This window comes from Acinonyx jubatus, chromosome A1 (assembly GCF_027475565.1).
Source record: "Acinonyx jubatus isolate Ajub_Pintada_27869175 chromosome A1, VMU_Ajub_asm_v1.0, whole genome shotgun sequence".
Classification (NCBI taxonomy): domain Eukaryota; kingdom Metazoa; phylum Chordata; class Mammalia; order Carnivora; family Felidae; genus Acinonyx; species Acinonyx jubatus.
Window position 1 is genome coordinate 203,420,045 of NC_069380.1, and position 15,711 is coordinate 203,435,755.

At 39.4% G+C, this 15,711-nt stretch overlaps 1 protein-coding gene across 3 annotated transcripts in view; it reads left to right on the forward strand.

Annotated features, from left to right (window-relative positions):
* The first annotated feature begins 615 nt into the window (after positions 1-615).
* MROH2B (maestro heat like repeat family member 2B) overlaps positions 616-15,711 on the forward strand; it is a 68,857-nt gene continuing 53,761 nt past the window's right edge. The window contains exons 1-11 of one of the 3 annotated variants that reach the window (XM_027075902.2): positions 618-1,009; positions 1,098-1,142; positions 2,745-2,806; positions 4,221-4,331; positions 5,857-6,016; positions 6,731-6,829; positions 9,532-9,686; positions 12,429-12,569; positions 12,917-13,009; positions 13,101-13,170; positions 15,049-15,162. In XM_027075902.2, the coding sequence (XP_026931703.1) occupies positions 1,115-1,142; positions 2,745-2,806; positions 4,221-4,331; positions 5,857-6,016; positions 6,731-6,829; positions 9,532-9,686; positions 12,429-12,569; positions 12,917-13,009; positions 13,101-13,170; positions 15,049-15,162 (1,033 nt within the window). In that variant the 5' untranslated portion in view covers positions 618-1,009; positions 1,098-1,114. Of the gene's footprint in view, positions 1,143-2,744; positions 2,807-4,220; positions 4,332-5,856; positions 6,017-6,730; positions 6,830-9,531; positions 9,687-12,428; positions 12,570-12,916; positions 13,010-13,100; positions 13,171-15,048; positions 15,163-15,711 lie in introns of all 3 variants that reach the window. The other 2 variants (XM_053201136.1, XM_027075906.2) reach the window with 2 other exon arrangements.

Genomic DNA, 15,711 nt, shown 5'->3' on the forward strand with positions numbered 1-15,711 from the left:
GGAAATAGTGATGCTGACTTGGGAAGCTCTAGATGTTCTTAACTAGCAGCTTGCTGAGGCTCTTTATAATAAATATAATGCAAAATAATCTGTCTGTAAAAAGAATAATGCATTCAAAGATTTAGTTGGAAGCATTTGACTTAGGAGTCTGAAATAAACTTCACCAATAAAGGAAAAATAACTGAAAAGCAGCAGCAGATGAGAACTGTCATGTGCTCCTTTCCAAGGCCCCTTTCACTTCCAGACCTATAGACAGCTAGTACCCCCTTACCTAACACCGGCCACATTAACATACAGTCAGCCTGGACATACACTGAAAATCGTGGCCATATAGATTTAGGGTCAGGGGCATTGGGACCAGATTTAGGTCCATACTGGTAAAGTTGAAAGCATTATAGTCAAGGGATGTGGATAAAAAATGATTTGAAAACAAGAAGAGAAAATGGAATCAAAGAAAAAAAGCCTGAGTCTAGAGTGAGGCCAAGACCTAGACCATGTGAATGGTGGAGGGAGAAATGGGGAACAGGAAGGGAGGCAAAGAAGGCTTTGCTTTGCTGCTGTCAGTTGGACATTCCATTCAACTGCCCCTGGTGGGCATTCCGGCCCACTGAGCATGCCCAGTTTGTGTGACTGACTTTCACCAAGTAGAACAATCAACAAGATCACCATAAAGGCTTTACCAACACCAGGCCAGTAAAGTGACCACTGAAAACCATTCCCAAATTTGTGATCAATGGACCCAAGTTTAGGGAGAGGAACTCCTTTGGTCTACAAAAATGGTTTGAGTCCCAGTGTCTAATTTCTTCCTTCTCAGATACTCTGGTCTCCACCCAAGGGACAGTGTTCGGTGAGATGCAGTCATTTTGTTGGTCAGCAGGAGCTCAGAAACAAGAAAATGTCATAGTGGTAGAATACAGCATCATCCTCCTCAATAGCAGCCCATCGCTGGAAGCTTCCAGATCACTGTGCCAATCAAGTAGAGGAGGGAATGTCCTTTAGAGAACCTTATGTGAGCCTTATCTGAGAAACTTGCCAACTTTCTTGTTCAATTTTTTAGCCACACTATTTCTGATACTTAGGTGCTGTCTCTTAGAGAGCCTAAAATAGCCAAGACATGACTCAGGACATGGAAGAATCTGCAGGTGAGCATCACGGGATCCTGAGGAGCTAAGTGTTTTGTGTCTGTACAATCATATCTATATGTGGGGAGGGGGATAGTGTGGGTCATTAAGGAAGATCTTTACACCTTAAAGATGTTATGAAAAGGTACACCAAAGTAAGGTTATTTCTCTTTTACTCTCCTTTTATTCAAAAATAATAAAGCCACATTGATTGTAAAGGGCCATTGATAGACTAGGAGCCTGAGAGATAATCGTGCCCTACCTTTAAAAATATGTAGTCTACCTGAGAAGAAAGTGGCTACAGCACAAAGAAAGTCTTTTGTTTAACCTTAAATACTGGAAGAGTCCTTTGAAATATTTTCCCCTAATTTTCAAGGATGGTTGCCTATCTGCTTTGCCAAAACAGACTGTGGCTTGATTTGGAGGCTCACCTCTAAGAGTTTCTGTCTTGCCAACTTACCATGTGGCCTGAAATTGCTTAATTCCTTGGACTCAATTTTTTTTTTCACTTTTCCAATGAGATTTATTCAAATATAAATATGCCTTGAAAGTGCAAGTCAAAATAATTTAGGTTTACCAGAAAAGAGAAGTTTCAGGCACCTGAGTGGCTCAGGTGGTTAAGCGTCCAACTTCAGCACAGGTCATGACCTCATGGTTCGTGAATTCGAGCGCCATGTTGGGCTTTGTGCTGACAGCTCAGAGCCTGGAGCCTGCTTTGGATTCTGTGTCTCCCAGTCTGTCTCACACTCACACACTTGGCCTCTCTCTCTCTCTCTCAAAAATAAACATTAAAAATCTTTTAAAAATAAAAATAAATAAATAAAAGTGAAGTTTCCATGAGCTTGGGACCAGAAAAGGAACCTGGCAGAAGGTTAGACAAAGGGAAAGAGAGGTAGGCGAGAGGTGGCCAAAGTATGGAAAACAACATGGGGGAGCTGCTGAGGGGGAAGTGAAAGTAAACCGTTATACCACACAATTGCCCTCTCACATTTAAGGGTATAAGGGTTTAATCTCATGGCATCTGAGAGCTGAGCCTTAATAGAGAGAATGTATAGGGTGATACCTACATGACAGGTGAGATTATTAGCAATATAGCATCTTTTATCTTCCCCTTCCCCTTTAATTTAGATTTTGAAAAAAATACTAAGTATCCACTATTAGCAAGAATGTCAAGTATATGAAATATGAATAAGACACAGCTCCTGCCATCAGAGTTGGCAGAGTTGGCAGTCAAGAAGAAGCACCCGGGGGCACCTGGGTGGCTCAGCTGGTTAAGTGGCAACTTCGGCTCAGGTCATGATTTTGTGGTTTGTGAGTTCCAGCCCCACTTTGGGCTCTGTGTGGATAACTCAGAGACTGAAGCCTGCTTCAGATTCTGTGTCTCCCTCTCTCTCTACCCTTCCCCCGCGCTCGCTCGCTCTCTCTCTCTCTCTCTCTCTCTCTCTCTCCCTGAAAAATGAATAAACATTAAAAAAAGAAGAAGGGTGATAGGAGGCAAAGGAGAGAGAGAGGGAATGAGAGAGAGAGAGAAGGCAACAGAAAATAATATTTCTATAACTATTGCATTGGAATTAATAGGAGAGCATTTCAGCAGAGACTTAATTCTTTTTCTGTTCATTTTAGATACTTTTGGAGATATTAACCTCACTCTAGGCATGCTGAACATGGAAGGTAATATGAGTAAGGTAAGGAAAATAGAGAAAAGTCTCTTTTGCATTTCTTTTCTCTAATCTAATTGCAACATTTCATATACCTCTTTCTTTCCCTTGACTTCCTCTTTTCTCTCTGGCTTCTTATGTGGCATTCAATCATTCAGAAAATACAGTTATAATGGAAATCATTATAATGTTTAAACAATGACATTAGTATTTGAAAAATCAGAGTATTCAATTATGGAAGCTAGCAAAAGAATGCCCCTTTCTATAACCTTATACAGGCAGATGTGGTAAGAGGGGGATGTCAGACTCACAACCATGTGGATGAGTCTCCTCCTGTATAAGCTGAAACTTCCTAGGAAAATCCCAAAAGATCTTCCCTACTCATCTGTGATGCTGTTTCACAATTAGAGATTTATTTCTCTGGGATGTGAAGGCTTTCTTGGCTTCAAAAACCTTTTATAAAATAGTACCTACCTCCAAGGACACTTGTCTGGGAAGCAGCACACTAGATGCTTCCCAAACAATAGTGAATTGTATTATATTCACTCCTCACACCTTTATGAGGTAGGTATAGCTGTTTCCATTTCACAACTAAGAAGAGTGAGACCCAGAGCAGTTACATGACCAGAACAGCAGGACTGCATCCAAACACAAGCCTGTCTGACTTAAAAAAAAAAAAAAAAAAAAATTGCTCCTAATCATGATTCAATGCAGCCTCCCTGTGAAGGGCAGGGCCTACATATACCTTTATCCGTGGTTCTCAACCCTGAAGTGTATTGGAATCCCTTATTCGAGGGAGTTATTCCACACCTTCAACAGGGGCATACCTCCAAGGCAATAGGCTTGAGGCTGTTGGGCATTTCAGAACACCAGTCTCTCATCTACCAAAGGCCATGTAGCCACCTAAGGGACCTTTCACATAGTGCCTGGCCAAGCCCCATGATTTCTAAAGGTTAAGATCTGTCCAGAAGAATTCATGACTTTCTCTCTACAAGGCGGAACTAAAGCTAAGGGCATAGAAATCTCTCGTAGGATCTAGCTTCATAGCTTATCAGCCTCCTTGGGAATCACAGTGTGCTCCTTATTACCATAGTCACTCCCTAGTGGTAAGAGCAGTAGTTAGGGTAATGGGCATTTCCAGTCCCCTGAGGGCCCTACAACAGTGATTTTCAAGACTTTGATATGTTAGCTAGGGTGCCTCCACCTTCAGTTTGATGTCCTTGAAGTAATGTTGTCAGGTTAAGATAGTTTTCAGAAAGAACTTTGCTTTACATATAAGCCTTCACTCCTAAAGTTGCATATTATGTTCAGGAAGCCCCAATTAAGATATGTAAAATCCATTGTAAAGTAGGAATACATTGCTCAGTTTGATGGTGTTATTCACTTGGACTTAATCTGATTCCTTTAGTTTTGTAACTCAAATTTCTGTGTATGTCCACAGGAAGACATTTATAGTCATCTCACTTCCGTCATTCAGAATACCGACATCTTGGATGATGCAATTGTCCAACGGTTGATTTATTATGCTTCTAAGGACATGAGAGACACCAATGTAAGTTTTATTCTTGATGATGAATCAATGTCAGGGCCAGCAACAGGTCTTTAACTGACCCAGCTGCATCCACGTGGACATTTATAAGCTTCTTGTACGTTGCTGTCTGGACCTCAAATCACTTTCATTTGTTCATATATTATTACAATACCTATTATTTATCCCTTCACCGATAAGGAAACTAAGGCAAAGCTAAAAAAGACTTCAGAGATCATATTTACATGTTGATGTACATGTTGATGCTTAGAGACATGTTATTTTTTTTCAAAGTAACACAGCTATTGACAGAACAAGTAACTAGAACTCAGTTTCCTTTTTCTTCCCATATGAATTATGATTTCTTCATGTGTCTACTTATCTACATACGCTAGGCATTATATCTGAAAAATTATTTCTAGAAATAATTTGAGTCCTAAGATGTTATTTTCTTCCAGAAAGGATTTTTACTTGTTATCTGTGAAGGGTACTAACAATCCATGATTAATTTCAGGACTTGAGATTTTGGAGCTGGGGTTGGGGGAGGCAGGGCACATCTGTGACTCCAAGTTGGGCTACAGTTCATGGAGGGCCAATTGAACCTTTCATTTAAATGCAGGCTTTTGGGGTCTTAGACCAAAAGATGAGAAGTGAGATGACCAAGGTCTTCCCGTTTGTTAGTACTAAATTCTGTTTATTCTTCCCAAAATACTGCAAAGCAATCCCAACTATAGAACTTATCTCTCCGGATTGCCAATCTCTTCCAGATCTTAATTTAGTAATTCATTCTACCCTTTGTTGTGATGTTTTTATGAGTATATTTTTTAATATCTTGTCCGGCTCTTTTTATTTTCCTCAGCAGGAGAGTTCATCAAATTTACCTAGTTGAGCATTACCAAAAGCAGAAGTCCCTCCAAATATCTCCACTATCAATTATAACTGGATCAGGACAATACTAAAACCTCAAACTCTAGACTCCTGGCCCCATTTCCCTTCCACCATTCCCTTCAGTCTTTCAACCGTAGTGATTCATCACTTAAACACAAAACATAAATCCTAGGTTCATAGTGCCTGGCTAATTAGCAAGAAAACATATATTGACCTCATATTTACAAGAACCTTATTAAAACATGGTTTTAAACATTCATTAAAATTACATCTGGAGGTGCCTGGGTGGCTCAGTTGGTTGAGCTTCTGACTCTTGATTTGGGATCAGGTCATGATCCCAGGGACATATGGGATCAAGCCCTTCACTGGTCTCCACGCTGAGCATGGAGCCTGCTTAAGATACTCTCTCTCTTTCTTTCTGCCCCTTTTCCGTGCTCGTGCTCCTCTCTTTAAAAAAAATAAATAACCTCCATTTTGGCAGCTACTGACCCCTACTCTAGGAGCTTCCCCCCCCCCCCACTGCCCCCGCTGGGAGAGTAACAGCCTGTTCTCTCTATCCCAAAGCCAGGGGAACTCATAATATTAGCTAGAGTGTTACCTCTCTGCAAACTCACTCTGCTCTTTCTCTAGTTGTCATTGTTATTTTCCTTTTCTTGCTCAGATCCTCAGAGAAACCAGAATGCTGGCAGGTGAGGTTTTGGTGTCTCTTGCTGCACATGATTTCAACTCTGTGATGTATGAAGTCCAAAGTAACTTCAGGATACTGGAGCTACCAAATGAATTCATTGTGCTTGCTTTGGCTGAACTGGCAACAAGCTACGGTATGGAGGAAATAACCGCCACATTTTCCTGGGAAACAACTACCCTGACTAATTGTCTAAAACTAAATGGGTGCAAACAACAGAAAGGAGAACATACCTCCCTTCTGCTGTGCTAAAGAATATCAATAGCAGGATTTAGGCAGCTGTTTCTGAGCATAGATGAGTCTGCTGACTCACCATGAGTCCATGCTGCCCTGGATTTGGCTGGACTCCCTCCCACCCTCACCATCCCTTTCATCTGGCTTTGTTTTTGCAAAAGCCCTTTTTCTGCAAGGCACGTTCCACAAACCACTGGACATTTACATGAACTAAGGGTTTGTTATGATTTTTTTTCTACACCATTTTACTTGACAGATATTTGTTTGCTTGTTTACTTATTTATTGAGAGCCTATTACCTGTGCTAGGCCCTGGGGATGCAGGAAATTTCTGGTGGGAGAGATGGACATTAATAAAATAATTATCCAAATAAGCAACTGCTACCAAAAAACAGGTACAGGTGACTTTATAGCTAGCACCTTATTTTAAACCGACCACTCCTTGATTCTCTAACTACAGACATCTTGCATTATGGCAAGAGAGGGATAGAGGTGGATATCTTCCCACTGCACCTCATCTGTGCCCCCCATGCAGCCTTGAAATGCTGACATGAAGAGTCACAGAACATCCCAGTGTGAGGGGTTAATGCTTTTCTCCTCTTGTGCCCCTCTTGGCAGTGTCCCAGAGTATTCCCTTCATGATGATGACCCTGCTCACCATGCAAACCATGCTCAGGCTGGCCGAAGAGGAAAGGATGAAGGGAGTTTTCTGTATTGGTGGGTATCCCTATGGTTCCCTCTTTGTGAAGACCACACTATAAATTGAGCAAATGCTTTATTTTTCCTTTCACTCTTGTTCTGTTCTTTCTAACAATAATAGCTACCATTTATTGAGTGCCTACCCCATGGAAATTTCTCTCTCAATCCTCACTGCAATTATAATTCTATCTCTCTCCATCCTCAAAGCAAGGTAAGTACTATTACCCCATTTTACAGATGAGGAACTGAGGGTCATAGAAATTAGGAATCTCCTTAAAGTGGTGACCGTCAATGAGATGGAGAGGTAGCATTCATGTCTATGTGACCACCCAGTCTATACTCTTTCCACTGCCCTGAAAGGCCTCCATTTCTAGCCTCCTTCTTTAGTTCCATCACTTTCCCCACAATGGTTCTAGGAGCTCACCAGCTCTTAGCAGCAGGCTAAATTTTGGCATTTCCTTATAACACAATATTGTAGTAATGCTAAGTAAGCAAACTAATCAAAAATACAAACAATCATAAAATTAAGGAAAATAGGTAAACAAACTGTGGGTCACAAACCCCCTCTCCCCCCAAAGCTAAAATACATCTACAGTAATCAAGAGTCTACAAAGAAGAACATGCCCCAGAATTCCTAGGAAAAAACATTTCCAGCACAGTGAGGGGCTTCTTGGAGGAGTCTGGAGACCTGGACTCTTCTCTCTGATCATCCACTGAACCATCAGGTGACTCTGCCCTCTTTCAATCTCATTTTCACCCAAAACATGTCAAGTAAAGTGATTACTAAGATTCCTCTCACCTCTGACGCCCCCAACACTACTGTTTTGTAACATTTAAAAGCCCATGCTGTCAGGAATGTCATCTTTACCTATCAACCAAGTCTTTTCAGTTGTTTTGTCAATTTCTTCTTGTTTTGTCCTCAATGAAGGCAACATTTGTATCTGATACATACTGAGAATTTACTATGTGCCTGAGTACTGCCTTGGGTATTTTAAGATTATTGTTTCCTTTAACCTTACAACAACCCATTAGGTAAGTAACATTTTTCCTCCATTTCACAGATGAGAAAATTGAGACGTAGAAAGGTTAACTATTTGCCTGCAGTCACAGCTAGTATGCGGCAGAGCCAGGATTTGAATTGTGACAGTCTGGCTCAATGACTTGAGCAATTACACTAGATTAGCCCACTTTTCAATTCCTTTAATTTCCTTACTTACTATCACAGCTAACATTGTGTTCTTGCAAATAAACTTTGGTGTCTGTAATAGCATTTCTACCTACAACATCAACAACCAACAGGGAAAAGGAAATAAAATTAGAAATCATCATGGCATTGAATAAGGGATTCTCTGTCTTTGTGTTATAAAGTTATCTAGAACCCTTTGGTCCTAAAGCAAATTTTGCCTGCCACTACAGAACAGATATAAAGTTTTGTAGTAATCCATCCACTCATCTAGCTCTTCATTCAACCAATCAGCCAATAAGCAGACATCGTGCTTGTTGTTTCAGATACCATCAATAGATAAGACATCCTTTCTCTCATGTTGTTTATAGGCCAGTGCAACACAAACATACATACACACACATACACACACACACACACACACACACACACACACACACACACAAGATTATGACAAAGCATAGCAGGAGATTATCAGTTTGAAGAGAAAGTGAATTAGCCAGTTAATGGCCAGCTCTAAGATACTCAGGATGTTTCCAGAGTATTCTTTGCATGTGAGGTATCGTTAAGGAGTAAACTATGAATTTTCTTTTTCATCTAGTGAAACATGAGGGCTGAAGGAACAAAAACTATTATTTAATGCAGTTGATGTAAGTATGTATAGGTTGGTGGTGCAAATATTTTTGCAGGCCCGACATTTTTTTAATTTTATTGAAGGGAAACAGACACATGGAAAAATACAGAAATCAGAAGTGTACAGGTTGATGAATTGTCACAAAATGAACTTACTCATTTGACCGCCACTCAGGTTAAGAAGCAGGACATTACTAGTACCCCAGAAACTGCCTCATCTTTTCTCCCAATCATCACCATCTTCATCCTCTCCAAGGGTAACCACAACCCTGACAACCATAGATTAGTTTTGTCTATTTTTGAGATCCTACACGTTGTTGTGTGAAACTATAGTCCGTGTTCATTTCTCTATACTATTACGTGCCTGTACTACAATTTTTCCATCCTACCTGTTGGCAGATATTTAAACTGTTTCCTGTTTGAGGCTATTACTAAAAAAAAAAAGTGAATATGAACATTCTTGTCTAAGTTTTTTAGTTCCTATATAGTTGTGTAGCTAATGACTATATAATTAGGAGTGGAATTTCTGGGTCATGAAGAACACATATTCAACTTTGGTAGATCGCGTAAAACAGCTTTCTAAAATGTTTGTATCAATTCATGCTCCACGCCCCCCCACCCCAGGCAGTATGTGAAAATACCAACTGCACCTTAGTCTTACCAACATTTGAAATTGTCTGAAATTTTAGCAATTCTGGATGGTCTGTTGCAATATCTCATTATGGTTTTAATTTGCATTTCACTAATGTGGCTGAACACTTTTTATATGTTTATTTGGTACAGTCATAACATTTTACAGAAATTATTACACATTTGCTAATCATCAGTGCACTCTTCTCAAATTATTTTACGGTCCCTCCCATCTTTAAATTTTTCTCAGTCTGTGGTTGTTTTTAAAACGCAGCCCTTGAGAAGTTCAGCAAGGCCATTTACAAGTATGTCAACCACTGGAGAGACTTCCCCTATCCCAGATTGGACGCCAACCGACTATCTGACAAGATCTTCATGCTGTTCCGGTATATAATGGAGAAGTGGGCCCCCATTACCTCACCCGTGCAAGTGAGTGGCGGCCTCAACAGGTCTCAAGCTAGCTCTCCGTCCATGCTGGTTGAACTTGCTCCATTCTTTCTGACGTGATAATGAGTCTCAGTTGTTTTGGAATGCTATGAGTTGTGATTTATCAGGTTTATCAAATATTTTGTTTTTCCTGTTTCAAATCACTGTTTATTCATTCCTGAACTAATATTTATTGAGTCCCCATGATATGCCAGACACTGTTCCAAATTCTGGGGATACAGCAGGGATTAAACAGACCAAAATCACCACTCTCATGGAACCGACATTCCAATGTATGGAAAGAACAATAAATAACTGAAAATGAGTAAAATATACATAAAATTAGTTATTTCATGCCTTATATAACCCATAACCCATATTTGGGATGAGCCATTGACTGAGAAAAACAACAGGCCACAGAAATTTCCTATGTCTATGAAGATGACCATGAAATAAAATAACATCTAAAGAATGTTCATAACTGCTTCAAAATATTGTAATGTCTTGCACAGAATAGGTAACAAAGTGCATTCACATATAATCCCTTGCTTATCTTGCTTAATTGGTATAATTTTTAAATGTAGTATAAATTAAATCCTTTTTAGGTCCTTTATTGCTATATTATAAAAGATGCAACACATAGCCTTCTCTAGTTCAGTTTCTTTTCTATACTTTAAGCTACCAAAGCATTTATTTTTTTAACATGCTGGGGTAGTTAAATCATTAGCAAACATGGAACTTTTAAAATATCCTGTAGAAGTCTTCTCTTTAGGGCACCTGAAAATCAAAATTCAATACAAATTTGCCAAGCACTTTCCTAGCTTCCCACAGAAAGAGTTAGACAAGTGACTAGAAGGTACACAAAAGTAATAAGGGAACACAGAGAGAGAAGCACTTAACTCCTGTGGTGAGTACTGGAAAGGCCATGACATTGAAACTGAGCTTGCAGCCTATAAAGACATTCACTGCAGGCAAGATGCATTCCCTAAAGAAGCAATAAAACCATTGAAGCATAGGCTGAGATGAAATAACATGCACACTTGAGTGAGCCCAGTGGGAGAAAGAGAAGGGGAGAAGAGAAAGGGGAATATAAAGGGGCATAAATAAATGAAACTAGATAGGTGGTCTTGGCCATACAATGAAGGGCCTTGAATGCTACACAGGAGCTTGGACTTTTTTTTAATAGGAAATGAGAGACCTTTGAAAGGGTTCTAAGCAAGTAATAATTTTCAAGAAGCAAAGGGAGATCTATGGAGTATTGTTCCAGTGCTCAAGCAAGAATAGTCTTGAAAAGTGTCCATTGCTTGGAAATGTCCAATTCCTTAAAAGAATCGTCAGGCTGACACACAGTTGGGTGAAATAAATGGTTGTTATTATGAGCCACTAAGTTTTGAGATGCTTTGCTGTATGACAAAACTTAGCAGGCAGAAAAAAATTCATCATATAATATTAGGTAGAAAAAGCAGAATGTAGAACTATAAAGAATAACACTAATTTTTTAAAAAATTAAAATGTATGGAGAAAGTATAGAAAAAATTTCAAATAAATAAAAATCATATTAAAATACACCAGTGTATGGTCATGGGTACTACAGATACTATTAGCAATGTGAATACTGTGTTTTCTTCTTCATCATAACTTTTGTGATTTCTAAACTCTTATAATCAACCTATTTACACTTATATTTTATACATGTTCATTTTTTGTGTCAACAGAAGCCAGATTATAATGGATTGAGGAATAAATGAGAAGTGAGAAGTGGAGATAGCAAATGTAGACCTCTCTTTCAGAGAGCTTTGCTTTTTTTGCTTGTTTGTTTCAAGTTTTTATTTAAATTCTAGTTAATTAACATATAGTGTAATATTGGTTTCAGGAGTAGAATTTACTGATTCAGCATTTCCACTTTTTTAAGGAAAGAAACAGAATCGGGGTCTAAGTAATACGGAGTCAAAGAATTTTTTTTAAACATGAGGGAAATTCGGGGCACCTGGGTGGCTCAGTCTGTTGGGCACCCAACTTCAGCTCAGGTCATGATCTCACAGTTCGTGACTTCGAGCCTCGTGTAAGGCTCTGTGCTGACAGCTCGGAGCCTGGAGCCTGCTTCAGATTCTGTGTCTCCTTCTCTCTCTGCCTCTCCCCTGTTCATGCTCTGTCTCTGTCTGTCTCAAAAATAAATAAAAACATTTAAAAATTTTTTAAAAAATAAATATGAGGGAAATTTTAAATCTGTTAGCATATTGAAAGAAAGTGACCATTAGAGAAAGGTTTAAGAAATCTTTTCTTTTCTTTTTTTTAATGGTTATATTTATTTTTGAGACAGAGAGAGACAGAGCATGAACAGGGGAGGGGCAGAGAGAAAGGGAGACATAGAATCCAAAGCAGGCTCCAGGCTCTGAGCTATCAGCACAGAGCCCCACGCGGGGCTCGAACTCGTCAACCGCGAGATCATGACCTGAGCCACCCAGGCACCCCAAGAACTCTTTTCTTAAGAAAGAAATAGGGAGACAGGGAAAATACTAAAATGAGTAATAGTATAGATATAGGTGTAGATATAGCTATAAATACAAATATAAATATAATTGCCTCGTGCAATGATCTTAACCTAACCATTTTTTGAAGGAATCTTTCTTGGTTGAAAACAGTGAGGAAAGTTTTTGGGGGTTGTCTAAAGCCCCTGATATTCTGAGAAATGTACAAAAAACATAGTGAAATATTAGAAATGGTATTTGTTTGCTGCCTCTGCAGACTTTGGCCATTGTTAAGGCGCACGGCCCCACGGTGAGCCTGCTACTTCATCGGGAAGACCTCTGCGAATATGCCCTGGACCAGGTACCCTGGCTCCTGAACCAGTATAAAGACAAAGAGATTCATTTCCAAGTCACTCAGGTAAGAGCCACGCCCTAAAGGAACCGATTCAGAGTCTACTGGAAACCATCCTGAAAGACAGTAAATCTCAAGAGGTCCAAGGGAACTGAAATACTGGTTTGGGCAGCTGAACTTAAATATTTTTTGAGGAATAGGAGGTAGAGAAGAGGTTGGCATAGCTGGGTGATGGAATCTCCAAAAAGAGATTAAGAATTTTCTTTTCAAGCTGCTGAGGCACGAATCACTAAAGAAAACTGGTAACTGCAGGAAGGTGATGGGTTTGCCTCACAAAACATAATTGTCTTCCACATCCTGTGCTGCTGCTTCACAGGCAGCCTCCAACTAACGTTTGAGAGCTTTCATTCTAGAGTCTAAAACAAATATTGACCGCGGTGGTCCTTTATGATGCTGCCCTTCCAAAGGGCTTGAGAAAAACCATCTTTATCAATTTACTCCACCAGGTAAGAAAACCCTGCTGTCAGATCTGATTGTTTCACTTTCACTGGTTTTCTGTTGTTAACATCTCCCTCCTGGTTCTTCTTTCTCATTCAGGTGTGCAGAGTTTCAGAGCCTCCAGTAAAGGAAAATGAAATTGAAGCTTCAAGCTGTTTCCTCATTCTAGGTAGGACCCAGAATCCAGAGGGTTTTCAATAAAAATGTTTCCCAGTGATGATGACAACAATGATGAAGGGTGTGCAAACTATCACATTAGTTATTTCACACACACACACACACACACACACACACACACACACACAAAACTCACAGTATTCTGTGCCTCTCCCTATCCTACCCATTCCCAAGAGAAGCGCAACAGGTAGGGGAATCAATTACTCTGGTTTCCCCAGAAGTCCTTTCCTTCTAGTTCTAAAACCAGAAAATTTCCAGATATACTTTGGGGATTAACCCCTTTCCAGATATATGGTTGGCAAATACTTTTCCCATCCCATATATTGCTTTTTCATTTTGTTAATTTATTTTTTTCTGCTGAGCAGAAGATTTTTGGCTTGGTATAGTTCTGCTTATTTATTTTTGCCTTTGTTGCTTTTGGTGTCAAATCCAAAAAGATCATTCTAAGACCATTGTCAAGGAGCTTACCACCTATGTTTTCTTCCAGGAGCTTTATGGTTTCAGGTCTTACATTCATGTCACTTTTTTTTTTTAATTTTTTTTGACATTTATTTATTTTTGAGACAGAGAGAGAGAGAGAGAGAGAGCATGAACAGGGGAGGGTCAGAGACAGAGGGAGACACAGAATCTGAAACAGGCTCCAGGCTCTGAGCTGTCAGCACAGAGCCGGACGCGGGGCTCGAACTCATGGACCGCGAGAGCATGACCTGAGCCGAAGTCGGACGCTTAACTGACGGAGCCACCCAGGTGCCCCTCATGTCACTTTTTTAAATTTGATCTTTGTATATGGTATAAGGTAAGGATCCAGTTTCATTCTTTGACATGTGGCTGTCCAGTTTTTCCAACACAATTTATTGAAGAGTCTATCCTTTCCCTGATATATTTTTTGGCTCCTTTGTCAAAAATTAATTGACCACATATGCATGAATTTATTTCCAGGCAAACAAGGGTGAATTGGTAATCCTAGGGATACAAAATGTTTTTTTTTTCTTGGTATTTGAGTTTATTTGAAACTGTGTCAAACCCAAAGTCATGCTTTTTTCTCCCTGGTTATCTCTTAGTACCTATTCCTTCTCTCTCTCTCTCTCTCCCTTACTCTTTCCCTTTCCTTCTTGCTTTCACATCACAGTACCACTTGTTGCTTGGTTAGAATAACAGGAACGAGTGGTAGAGGGAGCACAAAGCTCTCAGAGTCAGTATACAAACTCTGTTCTAACATAGACCCTAAGAAGTAAGGACAAGAGCAATCCCATACCTCCCAGACATCCTCCCTCCCCCAAAAATGTCATTTCTATTACTTCACTACATACCTTTCTATTATATCCTAGGTCTTTCCTAATTGATCCCTCTGTTTTTATTCTTTCCTCTGTTCTATGCTCGATGTAATTAACTGTTTCACCTTATCTCTGATAAGTGTGAACCTAAACTGCTCTACTCACATCAGGCCTTCTCTCTCTTCCCTGCTTCCTGCCTTACTCATGTAGCTCTCTAGTTCCACAAATGGTGAAGCATCACTCCAACCTTTGCCTCCATGTTCATAAGGCATTCTCCCCCTGTCTCCTCTCCTTTCCTCCTCTCATATTGAATTAGGGCCAACCTAGTAACCTTATCTTAATTTGATTCCATTGTAAAAAACCTCATTTCCAAATAAAGTCATATTCACAGGCATGAACCGATGTGGACCTAAGTATATAAATCTCTCTTAGTGACCAAACTGCCTAATTCTGTGTTGCTAAAGATGCACAAATATCATAAAATCTAATTACCAACCAAAGAGTGACAATCTTCATGGAATCCCCCCTTTCCCATTTGCAAGTATTTTACCTAAGGTGAAAATGAGTTCTGTGACCAGCATTTCTTCAACCTTCAGCCCATTCCAACCCTGCAGACCTGATGGAATTTTTTGATGAACAATTGAGAAATAATAATGAAACCTTTCGAACGGGAATCTTGACTTTGTTAAGATCGGCTATCAATGCTGAGGGTAAGCAAAGGGATGAAGTCACAGTGGTTTATTTTGTGCCAAGAAGAAAACTGAAGCCTATGCATTCTCTAACTCTATTCTATGTCTTTGGGGTGTTTATAGAGGATCACATTCAAGTGAAACTCTGTCTTCTCTGTCATCTACAATCTACTAATTTTAAACAGGCATTTTCAATCACCTCTCTTCTTTCATGATATTTAGAGATATACCTAGGGGAGAAGGACAAGTAGAATTAGAATTTAAAAGATCTAGTAAGCTGGTTAAGTGGCCCAATAAATAGAGAGTAGGTGGGAGGAATGCACAATATTCTAGAGATTAGTACATTTAGAAAAGAGCAAAATTTAATGAAATATCATATTTCATTAATGCCAAGAAGCACATACTTTCATGATATTGGAGTGCATCTCATAATTGATACCATCTTTAATTATAATCAGCCACTATAAGGGGTTTTTTGGTACAATACAAAATAATGATGTCTCATAAAGTTGATGATATCTTGGATTCAATACAATATGAATTATATTACATTATAATATTTTTAAAAAT